The sequence below is a fragment of the Symphalangus syndactylus genome, chromosome 4 (genome assembly GCF_028878055.3).
Source record: "Symphalangus syndactylus isolate Jambi chromosome 4, NHGRI_mSymSyn1-v2.1_pri, whole genome shotgun sequence".
Lineage (NCBI taxonomy): Eukaryota > Metazoa > Chordata > Mammalia > Primates > Hylobatidae > Symphalangus > Symphalangus syndactylus.
In genome coordinates, this window is record NC_072426.2 from 52,799,707 (window position 1) to 52,814,913 (window position 15,207).

Sequence of the window (15,207 nt, forward strand, 5' to 3'; positions counted from 1 at the left end):
CTCCTATGCGTTTTGATTGGTTCTAGCTACTAAATCTGAGTATTTCATAGTTCTGATCAATATCATTTAGACTGTTTTTGGCAGGTTCTTGTCTCCCATTTCTCATCTAAAAAGATGATTGTAGACATCAATTCCTTGAATTATTTTCTAGATGCTAAGTTAATCTTTTTAGTTTAGTGTTGTGGTGTCAGATCACAGAAAAAGTGATTATTCTTTCACATCTAAATATGGTTTTTATAGTTAGTGAGATTTACACAAACGCAACTAGCAATATAATTCAGGTTACAGAAAATATACTTTGCCCCGGTGTTGCAAGAAAATGGTGGGAAAGTGGTCCCATCCCTTTTCCATACACACAAAATTCCCTGGATATCCATCATTGCTCATTTTGTCCCAGTGGAGATCTGGACTTACTATAATTTTGTTAATCCATTAAAATTTTTTTCTGATGTAAAAGCTACACACATTTATTGTAAAAATTTTCCAAAAAAGGGAAAATACAAAGAAGAAAGTAAGTCTTACCTTATATCTAATCCCTTTGAAGAGATTCATTATGTGGTATTTGAAAAGATTTATTTACCTGGACCCAAAATGACTTTTTTTTTTTTTTTAGATAGAACTCAGAGCAAGTTGAAAACTCCAAATTCCATTTAGAGATGGTAGAAAAGCATTTAGGTAAAGCACTTGTAAATATCACTTTGTTATTCTGAAACAGTAATTAAAACATAATTCTAAACATATTTATTTGCCACTATTTCAAAGGCCACACAAATCTTGTTTTTACACATTTTTCTTGATATATACTGAAAGTCTGCAAGAGATTCTATAAAAGAGAATATTTTCTAAGATCGTGTTTTAATAATTTACTAAAGATGGTGATGTTTGCAATTCCACCCAGAGTCGTCAGCTCAGTGCAACCATGGTAAGAGAATTTGTTATTCATAGTTTTACCCTGAAGCTGGCTAAGTCCATATTGGTAATGCTTAGAATCTCTCTTATTCTGACTTAAAGAGTCACCTCTGATAACCTTTCAGGGGTGGGGAAATATCACAAATAAAGAGGCAAAAAGAGAGAAAACACAGTTGAATTCTAGAGAACATCTATAAAGCTGCCAAATATCTATAAGGATAAGCAAAAATCATCTAAATCTCCCAGTTCTTTTTTCTAGATCATATGGAAAGTGCTTGTATAGCAAGATAGCCCTCTCTGAGCCAAAATTAGGACAGTTCTTTAGAAATTATAGTCTCCAAGGACTTCATGTCTCTCTCCCCTAACTCAATGTGCCTTTTCTTTCTCATTTTTACCTGTCCTTGTTATTCCTTTCTTATCTGCCTTTCTTTCACCTTTCTCCCCTCTTATCCCGTGTTCATGTCCATCTGTCAGGGCTTTAGACAGACAGAGAAAATAGTGCTTTCATAGCACTGACCCAGAGACTCTGAGCTCTGAAAGGGCAGCGAAAGTGAAGCTCATTTCTGAGACAAGCAGGTAACCTAATTTGCCCTATTCCATGGTGTTCGCTATATTCTTCCCATGGGGACTTTGAGCTCAAAGTATTAGCCTTGAAATAAAAAAAAAAAAAATAGTTTCCTATTGAAAAAGTGGTGATTTTTTTCCTTTTAAGACACCTATATTTATTTTGTCTTGTCATCGGCCTATAATATCTAGTATCTCACCCCTGAAATTGCCATTGTTTAGATGCTTCAGAGAAGATTCTTAGCCACTCTGCAGTTTTCACATTTCTTTGAGGAATACAGTAGGCATGGTGCTGAAAACGTATGAAGGTCAAATCCCTAAGAGGTCAAATATTCTAGGATACAGATTTAGATAAATTAATGGAGGATAGCTCGGTGACAGGTTATTAAAGAAATATTTTGGATGTGCAAATGCTGTTTGAAGCTATTCTGAGAAACAGAATATTGGAAGGATAGACTCTAGGTCTAATCCTCCAAAATGTCAGTGGCAAGGAAGCCAGTCATTTATTAAGCTGTGAGAACGCAAATTGAAATTTTCTAGTTCTGACTGAGTCAATGACGCACCTTTTTTGTAAGAATAAAGAAGTGAGGAGAGGCGTTTGCTTCGCTGTGCCTCAGTTTTCCTCTCCTTAAAGTAAAAAAACTATTTCACCTTATATCACACTACAGCTGTGAGGAAGAAAAAAAATGAATATAATCCAAAAGCAAGATGACATTTTATAGCAGGAAAATACTCTAGGAATCATCTTTCATTTTGTAAAAGAGAAAACAAAGGCTATAGGCAACATTTCATATGTTAAGCCTAGATTTGAGTGTCTTGAGTCCCAGTCGTAGGTACTATATCTAATATAATGTACCTGGTAATATTGAAGCACTTTCTTAGCACCTAATTCGTACCAAGCACGTTCTAAGCATTTAATCCTCATAGTACCAATATTGGGTAGGATTATTCATGTCAGAGAGGTAAAGTGAATTCCACAATATCACACAGCTAGTAGGTGGTAAAGCAGTATTTGAGCCCAGGAAGTCTGGCTTCAGACTGTATGCTTTTAATCACTATGATGACTTGCCTCTTTTGTTATTAGGGAAAGGGCCTGACAGAACCAAGCCTGTTATGAGTTGAATTTCAGTTTTCCTCTTCAGGATAAAAAAGGATTAGAATGATAATTAAACATACACATTAAAAGGAGTGTGCAGAACCTGTAGATAGATTGTGATGAAGACTGAACTTCATTGTTCTTCCTCTGGCTTGAGCAGATACTTAGGGTTTTAAGTTCTGCTCTATAAGGTGTGCAGTAGGTCCACCAGCTAACTGTGGAGGGCTGTGGTAATGGATGAGTGGTATATTAAAGACCATTATGCAAAACTAACTTAAGATAAAATTATTAGAAAATGTAGACCAGACAAATGGTCTGATCTGTGAAGTAACATGGTGGAATTAACAGTCAATGCGGACTTTACATAGATGGTTGCTTTTGCAGCTGAAGAGAGGCTGTTCTTAGCTGGAGTTCTGCATCTTTCCCACGGAGCTCTGTACAGGTTTAAAAAATGGTATCCAATGACTATAACAAAAGAAATCACCAGTATCTCCAGCTCTGATTATTTTCTGCACTCTGGCGACAGACTTCTTCAGGTGGAAAATGTTTAAATTGTTATAAAAACAAATAGTGCTGTCCTTGCAACATGTTTGATTATCAGTTTTTTTGGTCTTTATTGATCTTTCAGTGGATGTGAAAAAAAGCTTTCCTTAAAACTAAACAGTTTATGACCATAATTTTATAGATAATGAGTCATTATTTAGGTATTACTGCAGATGTGGGTACTAAGTTTTCTTCAAAGCATGGAAAGTAGCCTCTTTTTATTTCTGATCAATGGAGAAATGACCACCCTATGTTGTACCAAATCTGACAGAACAGTCTGAACTGAAGAATAACATGAGGAAATTTCATCTAAAAAAATGGTATTAAAAGGGAAGCTTTATATGGAAACAGGCATGGATTTAATACTTCTTCTGTATGCTATAATAAAATATTTCATTAGTCTTTCAGGAATGGAAAGCAGATGGATATTTAACTGACACTCTGCACAGAAACCAGAGACTGAACATTTTATTAATTTTATCAGTTGCATGATACCAACTTGAATGGAAACTAAAGATTGAGGTTTTATTCATTTTATCTGTTCCCTTATGAGGGGAAAAGGATTAACTGTAACTGTTCTTTATCTGAATTTCTCATATCTGAAATGGAAACTATTCTAATCTGTGTAGACTTTAAACAGTCTCTCCTTGTTTATTTTAGCTGATGACGTGGTTTTGCCCATCAAATCACATTAATTATTTAAAGGAAAAAAAATTGGAATTTTTCACATCTTTTTTTTAAAGTATGATTTTTGGAAGCCCAGTAATTCTGCTGTGCCAAATATTACTTAGTTATATAGACACATACAGTGTCTCAGGACATGTTACAATGGGGAATTCTGTTTTCCTCAAGTGTTTCACATTAGATTATTATCTGGTTAGCTTTCCTAATAGGTTAGAATTTTAGTGAAAGTCATAAAAGTAGAACTGGGGTCTCCAAAAATGAGACACTTTCTGAGGAGATGGTCATTGACACCTTCATTAGAACAAATGGACTAGAAATAAAGCTCCATTCAGAAGGCAACAAGGAATGCTACCAACTGACTTCCTTATGGCAGTCCACGGCAGTATATAAATATGCAAATGAAATTAAAGATTCACGGATTATTTTTAGCAAAGTGTTAGTTCCAGTGGCCTGGAAATTTTTCTCTCAGGTACTGAATTCTGTAACCCTTGAGAATTCAATTACATACAATGATGTATTTCTCTTCTTCTAGTTCTGCAGGGCACAATAATATGCCCTCAGACAAACAAACAAACAAACAAACAAACAAAAAACCCTCTGTATACAGGTGGGTATCCATCTACCTCTCTACATTCACTATAAACCAGTTATTCTCAAACATAACATGTATCAGAATCATCTGGAGGGTGTGTGAAAACACATAAAGATTGCTGGGCCCTTCCTCAGTTTCTGAATCAGGACATGTGGGCTGGGGTCTGAGAATCTGCATTTCTAACACATGCCCAGGTGCTGCTGATGCTGCTGGTCTGAGGACTACACTTTGAGAAGCAATGTCTCCAGTGAGGCAAGGGATGATGAATTGGACAAGTTATTTTTCACTGTCAACCTAAATAACAGAGAGAGAGGTTCTCTAAAAGAAAATGAGGTCGGGTGCGGTGACTCACGCCTGTAATCCCAGCACTTTGGGAGGCCCAGGTGGGTGGATCATTTGAGGTCAGGAGTTCAAGACCAGTCTGGCCAATATGGTGAAACCCCATCTCTACTGAAAATACAAAAGATAGCTGGGTGTGGTGGCACATGCCTGTAATCCCAGCTACTTGGGAGGCTGAGGTAGGAAAATTGCTTGAACCTGGGAGGGGGAGGTTGCAGTGAGCCAAGATCGTGCCACTGTACTCCAGCCTGGGTGACAGAGCAAGACTCCATCTAAAAAAAAAAAAAAGAAAACGAAAAAAATAGAAAATCATATTTATTTGGGAATATAACATTGCAGTGGAAATACAAGTGACGTAGTAAACTATGTGTGTATTCAGGGAGGTAAAGAAAGACCCGGTTTTTAAAGGAAGAGTGAGGAAGGCTACACTCCAGGAACAATAACAAAGGCAGAGCCAGTCCAAAGTTGTACAGGCAGTTGCTGGGCAGATGTCCTCACAGAGGTATTTTTTGTGTAAGGTTACCATGGCCTTTATGCAAGGTTATGGTTTTTGCAGTCTTTTGTGACAGTTTTATGTGTGAGAACCCTCCCTTCATGGCCTTCTCTGACTCTGTTAGTCAGGGTTTTTTTGTTTTGTGTTGTTTTTAACACAGTTGACTTAGTTTTGACAACTTTCATATCACATATAGTTGATCTTCTACATCAAATTGCCATTTTAGAAAAATTGCCATTATAGAAAAATTTCCAATGTAGAAATGGTCTTGTTTTGGCTTTACAAGAACTGTTGTTTGTACAAATGAGAGAAAACTCTTTGATCCCTTGGTCTTTCAGCATATACTTTTTTGAGTAAATGCTTTTTAAATTTTTTAATTGACAAATAATTATTGTATATATTTATGTGGTACCATGGGATGCTTCGATATATGTATACAATGTGAAATGATTAAATCAAGCTAATTAACATATCTATCACCTCACATTACTTTTTGCAGTAGTGAGACATTTGAAATTTACTCATCAATTTTGAAGTATATAGTACAGTATTAAAGCTATAGTCACTGTGCCGTGCAGATAGATCTCAAAAACTTATTTCTCCTGTCTAAATGAAACTTCGTTCACTTTGACCAATATTTCCTCATTCCATCTCTACTTCACCCTACCTCCTACTCCCACCCCCTGCCTCTGGTAGCCACTTTTCTATTCTCTGAGTTTGACTTTTTTAGATTCCACATATAAGTGAGATTATGATCATGCCATTTTCAGAACTATTTTGGATGGTTGGGCTGGTTGCAGCAGAAGGAAACCTGGCTAAAGGGTTGGGTGGGTGCAAATCCAGCCTGTATTCAGCTCAACAAGCCTTGCATCCAGGTAGGCTGCAGCTTTCTACCCCCAAAAGAAGGGATACCTTTTTCTAATTCACCCAAATACTTTCCATTGAATAAAAGCAAATTATTTGTGTTAAAACACTAAACCTCTTGTTCTTAGAATGACTATCGGAAGCTCTCCATGCAATGCAAAGACTTTGTAGTGGGTGTGCTGGATCTCTGCCGAGACTCAGAAGAGGTAGAAGCCATTCTAAATGGAGATCTGGAATCAGCAGAGCCTCTGGAGGTACACAGGCACAAAGCTTCATTAAGTCGTGTCAAACTTGCCATTAAGTATGAAGTCAAAAAGGTGAGTGGGCCTACTTTCATCTAGTGCCATATTAGGATAAACATGTGATACAAACTATGCCATAATCCTAGGAAAATTATTAAAATAATAAGACTAGATGCTAGTAGGCTGGGCAACATAATGAGACTGTGTCTCTACAAAAAATAAACAAAATTAGCTGGGCATGATGGCATGTGCCTGTAATCTCAGCACTTTGGGGCCTATAATCTCAGCGCTTTGGGAGGCCGAAGCAGGAGGATCACTTGAGGCCAGGTGTTCAAGACCAGCTGGGCAACACAGCGAGACCGTGTCTCTACTAAAAATTTAAAAATTAGCCAGGCATGGTGGCACGTGCCTGTAGTTCCAGCTACTCGGGAGGCTGAGGCAGGAGGATCACTTGAGCCCAGGAGATTAGAAGCTGCCGTGAGCAATGATAGCACCACTGCACTCCAGCCTGGGCAACAGAGCAAGCAAGACCTTGTCTCAAAAAATAAAATAAAACAATAGATGCTATTGATAAAAGATTTTTATGTGGGGGGAAAAGTTGCAAGTTAACTGTGTAGCTTCTGATCCTTTCTAGTTTTTACCCATGGTGGGACCCTGAATAAGTCATAAATTTTTAAATTTCAGTTCCCTCATGTACAAGGAGGACAATATCTGTTATCTACCTCAGGGTTTTGGTGGAATTTAAATGGGTTAAGATATGCAAAAACACTCTGTAAACTGTTAATTACAATACAATTAATAATGCTGTTACTTGTATACATCTTTGTAGGGCACTTTTACATTGTTATGTGAATCCTTGCAGCAAGTCTATATTATTATTCATTTTATCTATAAAATACATCAGATAGATGATGGGGTTTCTATTCTACAAGGAAACTGAGGATTGCCAAGCTTCAATGACATGTCTAAGGTCACGTAACTATGGAGTTGGTCATGCAGGTGCCAGAAATAAAAATTATGATTTTTTACTCTGAATACTGCAGAAAAACTGTTATGTGTATCTATTTGCTAACTTGCATGGGGCTTTTAAATAATTCACAAAAATTGTAGTTATAATGTTTCACAATAATAAATATCTCAGTTATCCGGAATCCAATATTTTATACATGTTATATAACAGACATTTTTGTACTTTAAGAGAAACTGATAATCACAAAGAAATAAACTGTTATCAGCTCTGGTTTTATGAAGTTGGTCAATCTACAAAGAGCCAAGTGTTCTGTCTTTTCTGCAGTGTGACATGGTGCTTAAGAGGACAGGCACTAGAGCTAATCTGTAAGGATTCAGGTCCTAACATCACCATGTGCTCCTGTGTGACCATGAGCAAGTCACCTAACCATCCAAGCCTCCATCTGCTCACTAGTAAAGTGAAGACAATAGTTGTACCTACTTATTCATTTGTTTAAGGATTGCATGAGATAATGCATGTAATTAGCACACAGTAGTACATGGTGATTGCTCAATAAGTATTAGCTACTAATAATAACATTTCTACATTATGAAAATTCATACCCAGAGTGATGACTCTTAAGCTAGTTAATCCTCACTCATCAAAGACCGATTTCATGCCCCTTGTACTGAATCAAGTCCTTAGTAAGAGGAGTTGATTTAAGCAGGAAGGAATTTAGTAAGTGATATTGAGGAAGCTCACAGAATCCTAAGAAGAGGTAGAGGAACAAGCTTACCTAAGGTGTGCTTCCAAAAACCTCACCCAGAACCAGGCACCACGCTGACCTGTTAAGGGAGTTTCTGTGGCCCAAACAGAACAATTCTGCCTCTGCTGCTCCCATATCAGCACAGAGAGGATGCTCTGAATCCTGCCTGTTTTCATATGGCCCCTTCCACTGGTCAAAATGCCCCTGATCAGTGGAACCTAAGCCAATGCTTGCACCCTAGCAGCAAGTGAGGATGGGGAAATCTCTCTCTCTCTCTCTCTGTCTCTTTCTCCTCTTTCTCTCTCCCCTCCTCTCTGTCTCTCTCTCTTCTGACACACATAATTCTATTACCACAATGTAGAAAACTTCTACACATAGTATTTGCAAGATTTTGGTCAACCATTAATGGCAGATCTCTTCTCTACTTCATAAGACAGTCAAATGTGAAGATTCTCAGTAAAGATTGAAATAAAATGACTTTTCAAGGAAAGTATGTTACAAGATAATAAAATTGGCTAGATTGCCCTCCTCTCAGAGGGTTCTTGCTAGTTGAGGTTTTGTTATTAATATATTGAGGGAAAAGGATAGTTTTGAGCAAGACTGATAGTAAACTGCTTTTTAGAAAACTGTCTGGACATATATTCACACATCCTGCAATATGTATCTCTTTTCTTTGGCACCTGAGAGAATTGATTTCAGTTGTCACTGGTTTCTTATCATTGCTTTGGAAGTGTTATATGAGCAGAGACAGCTCATCTACACTTGTGCTTCTGTCAACTAAACTGCCTTGCAGAGTTTATGTCTTCCTGCATGTCAATTTTCAATAAACTGGCATGTAGGTTACAATGTATGAGGTGTCGTTAACAATAAATTGGTGTCAGTCAACCATCAGGCAACAAAAAAAAAATTAGAACTGTAAGGAGATTTAGGACTTTTGCAAACTTTTCTGGTTTTGTTTGTTTTATGCTATAAAAGGAGTATTAGTTAGACTCTTTGATTTGGAATCTTCAGTCAATAACTGTATGTAAGAATTCTATTCTAGAATAATAAATGTATGTAAGAATTCTGTTCTAGAATAATAAATGTGTGTAAGAATTCTATTCTAGAATACTTGCAAAGACCCAATTCCTCCTTTCTTTCTTCCTTTCAAAGGCTTCCTTCATGGCTGGGCACGGTGGCTCACACCTGTAATCCCAGCACTTTGGGAGGCCAAGGCAGGTGGATCACGAGGTCAGGAGATCGAGACCGTCCTGGCTAACACGGTGAAACCCCGTCTCTACTAAAAAACATACAAAAAAATTAGACGGGCATGGTGGCAGGTGCCTGTAGTTCCAGCTACTAGAGAGGCTGAGGCAGGAGAATGGCATGAACCTGGGAGGCAGAGCTTGTAGTGAGCCAAGATCGCGCCACTGCACTCCAGCCTGGGCGACAGAGCGAGACTCCAACTCAAAAAAAAAAAAAAACAAAAAACAAAAAACAGAAAACAAACAAACAAAAAAAAACAAAGGCTTCCTTCATTTTCAGTCAACACTCACCCATCTTCACTCTCACAAGGAGGAAAAATATCACCCCACCCACTCCTGCTGCTTTGTTTTCCCACCATCTCATTTCTAGTCTCCAAGCAAAACCACATCTTGGGTTATAATGATGCACAAACCCTGCCCACTCTGGCACAGGGGTAGTCCACAGCCATATGCAAGCCATTGGGATTTCAAAGTAACTTTATATGTTATGGACTCCCCCACCCCCTGATAACATAATAAACTCATATTTATTCAAATCAACCCATAATTCCACCAGGGAAACCATTCTTACCTAATTGTAAGCCATATTGGCCGCATATGAGACTCAGGAAGTCTTTTTTCTACCCTCTGCCCAAGACCTACTCCCAGCTCTGGTTCTGAGTCTATTGTCTTCTAACTGGGCTCAGGATTCCCAGAGCTCTGGTCTTTGCTAGAAATCAAAGCATGAGTTCAACCCAGGCCTTACAGAACTCAATGACAGTTAATCCAGAAAATGAATATAGAAAACACCAGAATAGGAGATACATGACCATGAATTTAATGTTTATGTCGGAAAGGACTTTCTCATATAAAAGTGAAGAAATCTCCAAGCACAAATGCAAATGATCTGGCCACATATAATTTAAAACCTCTGTATGACATCAGAAAGATTATAAACAAAAAAGTGAAGGCTACACTAGGAAACATGTTTTTTCGATTATAACTCACAAAAGATTGATCTTCTTAATATCCCAATAACTCAAACAAATTTGTAAGGAAAACATCCAGAGCCCTGTAGAAAAATCAGCAAAAGATTTGAATAGGCATGTCACAGAAGAGAAAATTCAAATGGCTAACATGTATATTTAAAATTTTCAGACCTTTTAGTGATAAAAGTATACTAATGTACAAATACCATTTTCCTTCTCTTAAACTAACAAAGAATAAAAATTTACAATTCTCAATGCTGATAGTAAAACAGCAACCATCTGCCTGCATCTTTACTAACAGGGAATGGATTTTGAAGATTATTCATCCTAAAATCTTTTTTTTTTCTTTTTTTTGAAATGGAGTCTCACTCTGTCACCCAGGCTTGAGTACAGTGGTGAGATCTCGGCTCACTGCAACCTCTACCTCCCAGGTTCAAGCAATTTTCCTGCCTCAGCCTCCCGAGTAGCTGGGATTACAGGCGCCCATCATCCATGCCTGGCTAATTTTTGTATTTTTAGTAGAGATGTGGTTTTACTATGTTGGCCAGGCTGGTCTTGAACTCCTGACCTCAAGTGATCCGCCCACCTCAGCTTCTTAGAGTGCTAGGATTACAGTTGTGAGCCACTGCGTCCAGCCTAAAATCATTTTTAAGGGGTCTCTAAGGTAAATTATAAAACTGGAAGGATAGTAAACACTATCACTATTTATAGAAATACCTATATTATTCTTTGAAAAGAGAATGGAATAGACTGGAAGATGAAATTTGATTTTCTGAAAATGGGTACAAGAAAATTAAATTTTAGGCAAAAACACTAATTTTGTTTAATTAGAATAATGGACTATTTGCCCCACCTCCAAAAGTCTTGAGTTCTAATTCTGACTCTACCTCTATCCTGCTCTGTGATGTACAGCTGAACATTAATCCACTCCCCACCATAGAAATAACCAAAGTTCTACCTACTTCACCGTGAGCTATGTCTATCGTGAGAAAGTTTTTGACAAAAGATACTAGAGCTTGGTAGACCACTGAATCTGGAAAACTGGGCTCTCAGAAAGAGAAGGAGAACATTTCCTGAGTTCTTCGTTTCTGCTCTCCTGTTAATATTTCCTCCATAGTAGGATTAGATTTAAATGTAGAAAAGCCATCCTAAAAAGAAACATGCAGCAGTATGAACAGGATAAAAGCATCCATTATGTATCCACTTTCTGTGCAAAAAGTGTGCAGGGGAAGCCCAGAATTAAAGAAATGCAATGAGAGAGTGGTAAATACATCACTGAGACTTTGGAATGGGTGTGCTGGCCAGCACAGTCCTGTGTCCTGCACTGTGTGGCCTCTTGTCCTGGTCTTCCCCAGCCACCAAGAGATAACAGAGCATTTTACACTCAGCAAGCTTGAAAATCCAGAAAACGTGTGCAATGTAAGTTTTAGGTTTATATTTCACAATTCATTGAGTTTTAAAAAGAAGTTGAATTGCCTAGTTGTTATTTACAAGAATATTTTCCTTTAAATTGTATGAATTGTGGCTCTAACAGTATCATTAAAAACAAATCCAGAGTTTCTGCCATGTTTTACACAACAGTATTCCCGTGAAGACGGTTCTTGTGAAGGCTGATTTGATGAAAAACAGTGTAACATGAATTAATTTTTAAGTTTAAAATTTGATTGTTTTCCCTAACCTGCCCTGATCAGTGGTTCAGTTTATAATCTATTAGTCATTTGGCAAGAAAAAACATTTCATTTGTTCTCAGTGCTGACTGTCCAATTGAAAGATTGAGATTTTCTTGTGTCAAGCATTCTCTCTTTAAATAAGAAAACTCAAAATAAGGGTATTATTTTTGTTATGACTTCAATTTGCTGGTCCACTGAAGTTAGGAAACAGCATACAAATGTTATCCAGTTGGGCATAACTGGTGTAGTGACATAAGGAGATTTTTCAGGAGGTAAAATACTTTTCAGGTATAAAGGTCACTGCCCTATTTTGAAGTCATTGAAAAGACCAAAACTCATCTCCTAAAGGGATTAGCTATTTTGCCTTCACAAGCTATTATTGTACTGGCTTTACTTACTTTTTGAAATGCTCCTTGTGTACTTGCATTAGGATTTTACATCATTAGAGGAAAATCTGTTTGTGTGGATTAAATGGAATCGACAGAATCCATGAAGTTGTGTATAATTATCTCAAAAAAAAAGAGTAGAATTAGAAGCATAGGAAATAGACCTGTTAAGCTGAATTTTAAAGTGTAACAGGCAAAATGCAAACACCACAATTTTGGTTACTACTTAATGTAGAGTAAGTGTTTGCACTGTAGTACAGGTTACATCAAGTCAAAGATTGACCATCACATATATGCCATATGGAAAGGATTGAGTCCATCAAGTCTTTGAAGCTGTGCAATCTTTATAAATATGTAATTAATGCCGTAAAGCACATCTTCAAATTTAAAAATTAGTCCAAGGAGGAGGAGTAGGAAAGGGAGATATACTATAACATTAATATTTCTGTCCTCAAGAGTTTAAAACCTAAGAACGACTAGTGCCTTAGTCTGTTTGTGTTGTTATAATAGAATGCCTGAGATGGAGAGACTTATAAGAACAAAACTTTCTTGTCTCATAGTTCTGGAGGCTGGGAAGTCCAAGATCAAGGCACCAGCAGGTTTGGTAGTCTGGTGAGGGCTGCATCCTCTAGAGGGGAGGAACACTACGTCCTCACATGGCAGAAGAGTAGAAGAGCAAGCTAGCTGAATGCTGCATGAAGCCTTTTTTGTAAGCGTCTTAATACCATTAACAAGGGAGCAGCCCTCATGGCCTAATCACCTCTTGAAGGCCCCACCTGTTAACTCTACCACATTGACAGCACCTGAATTTTGGAGGAGACACATTCAAACGATAGCTACCAGACACTCACAAAAGGGAAATTTGTCCATCAATTCCATATGGACACATGCCCACCTGTATCTTAACTTCATGGGAATTTTGTTTCCTACAGAAACTCTTGGTCTAAAAACTGCATTGTTGATTTCCTAAGTGGTAATCAGATTTGACGACATTATATGCTCCACCTGTAGTTTACCCTGAATGCACCATTATCTGTCCTAAGCTTAGCCTGGCCGCAGCCACCAGGGATGCCTTTTATTTATATCTAACTTCCCACAAATGCAGATCCTCCAAATATCAAGATACTTGTACCAACATTCAAATTAAGACTCTTTTAAATTCTGATTAGGCATCTTGATAAGCCTATGAGTTGAAGTCTCAGTTATAGTAGCTTATTTTGTGTCTATTCAAAGCTTACTGTGTACCCTAGAACAATGACCTCTTATCACTTGATTCAACTCTGATGCTTCCATTTTTATCTTCTTGTACCAATATACTTGCCCAATATACTGCCTGGATCATAGGAGAGGCTTAAGACATTTTGATGAGTTAATAAATGAATGAATGAATAAAGGACATTTGGGGACCATAGAGGGAGAGGTGAAGCAGGAAGGAAATGATCTAAATATAGTACAGGAGCAGAAGTGGAAGTTTGGAGAAGTTCTCAGCAAGAATCCTAGAAAGTTGTCACATATACCCAGGAAGCCTTCAACTTTGATATTCATGAGTTCAAATAATGATTGCATTGGTCTGTGAAATGCCATTTTCTAAACTTAGAACCGTGGAAAAGTGACAAAATCCTGGGTTTGGAGAGAAGATCTAATACATCCTCGGCAACTAGCAGCTACTGAAAATCAGGACCTGGGATTTTGAAAACTGAATGGAAAGGAACTAGCATGATAAAATGTGCTTCTTAGTTCAGGCTGCTGTAACTAAGTACCATAGGCTGGGTGGTTTATAAACAACAGAAATTTATTTCTCGGCCAGGCGTGGTGGCTCATGCCTGTAATCCCAGCACTTTGAGAGGCTGAGGCGGGCGGATCACCTGAGGTTGAGAGTTTGAGACCAGCCTGACCACCATGGAGAAACCCCGTCTCTACTAAAAATACAAAAAATTAGCCAGGCATGGTGGCACATGCCTGTAATCTCAGCTGCTTGGGAGGCTGAGGTAGGAGAATCACTTGAACCCGGGAAGCGGAGGTTGTGGTGAGACGAGATTGTGCCATTGCACTCCAGCCAGGGCAACAAAAGAGAAACTCCATCTCAAAAAAAAAAAAAAAAAAAAATTATTTCTTACAGTTCTGGAGGCTGGAAATCCAAAATGAGGATGCCAGCATGGTGAAGATCTGATGAGGGCTCTCCTCTGGGTTGCAGACTGCTGACTTCTCATTGTATCCTCACATGGTGGAAAGAGAGCGAGCTCTCCCACCTCTTCCTGTCAGGGCTCCAGTCTCATTCATGAAGGCTCCTCCCTCGTGATCTAATTACCTCCCGAAAGCCTAGCTTTCTAATACCCATCACATTGAGGCTTAGAATTTCAACATAATAACTCAGTTAATTATTTCAAATCTAATATTCGTAAATTTATTCTCACCACCTCTGTCTGTGGGTCGTTGAGTATGCGTGTATGGTGGTGCAGAGGCAGCCGCCAGTGCAGCCATCAGTGGACTTCTACACTGGGTGCACTCTGGGGGCAAAAGCAGGGATTTGGGGGAAATTGTACCTACATTGCCTGTCCTGGGAGATGAGACTTTCTTTTTTAATTAAAATTGTTGATGGGAAACTATGCACCAGTCAGTGGAAACCTGTGCATTTCCTTGTAGGTGGGCTTTGATAAAGAGCCAAATATTAATAACTCTAGGAATTGCCTGGAGTTACTAAGAATCATCAGGATCATTAACTAGAACTTGATCAAAGAGGAACCTTTTGACAAATAGGAACTGCAGCTACTCTCTTTGTTTCTCAGTTCCCAAAAACATTGCATGGGTGTTTCTTAACATGTTCATTGTTATTGTTTATTCTGTTTTTTAGAAGACAGTGACACCTTGATTTTTGTGTTGCTAAGAACTCCTTTAAAA

General features: G+C 38.1%; 1 protein-coding gene across 4 annotated transcripts in view; it reads left to right on the plus strand.

Moving 5' to 3' along the window:
- Positions 1-15,207, plus strand: part of TRPC3 (transient receptor potential cation channel subfamily C member 3) — a 78,184-nt gene that overhangs the window by 20,629 nt on the left and 42,348 nt on the right. For all 4 annotated transcript variants that reach the window (XM_055274676.2, XM_055274678.2, XM_055274680.2 and 1 more), the window contains exon 3: positions 6,213-6,401. In XM_055274676.2, the coding sequence (XP_055130651.1) occupies positions 6,213-6,401 (189 nt within the window). The remainder of the gene's footprint in view (positions 1-6,212; positions 6,402-15,207) is intronic.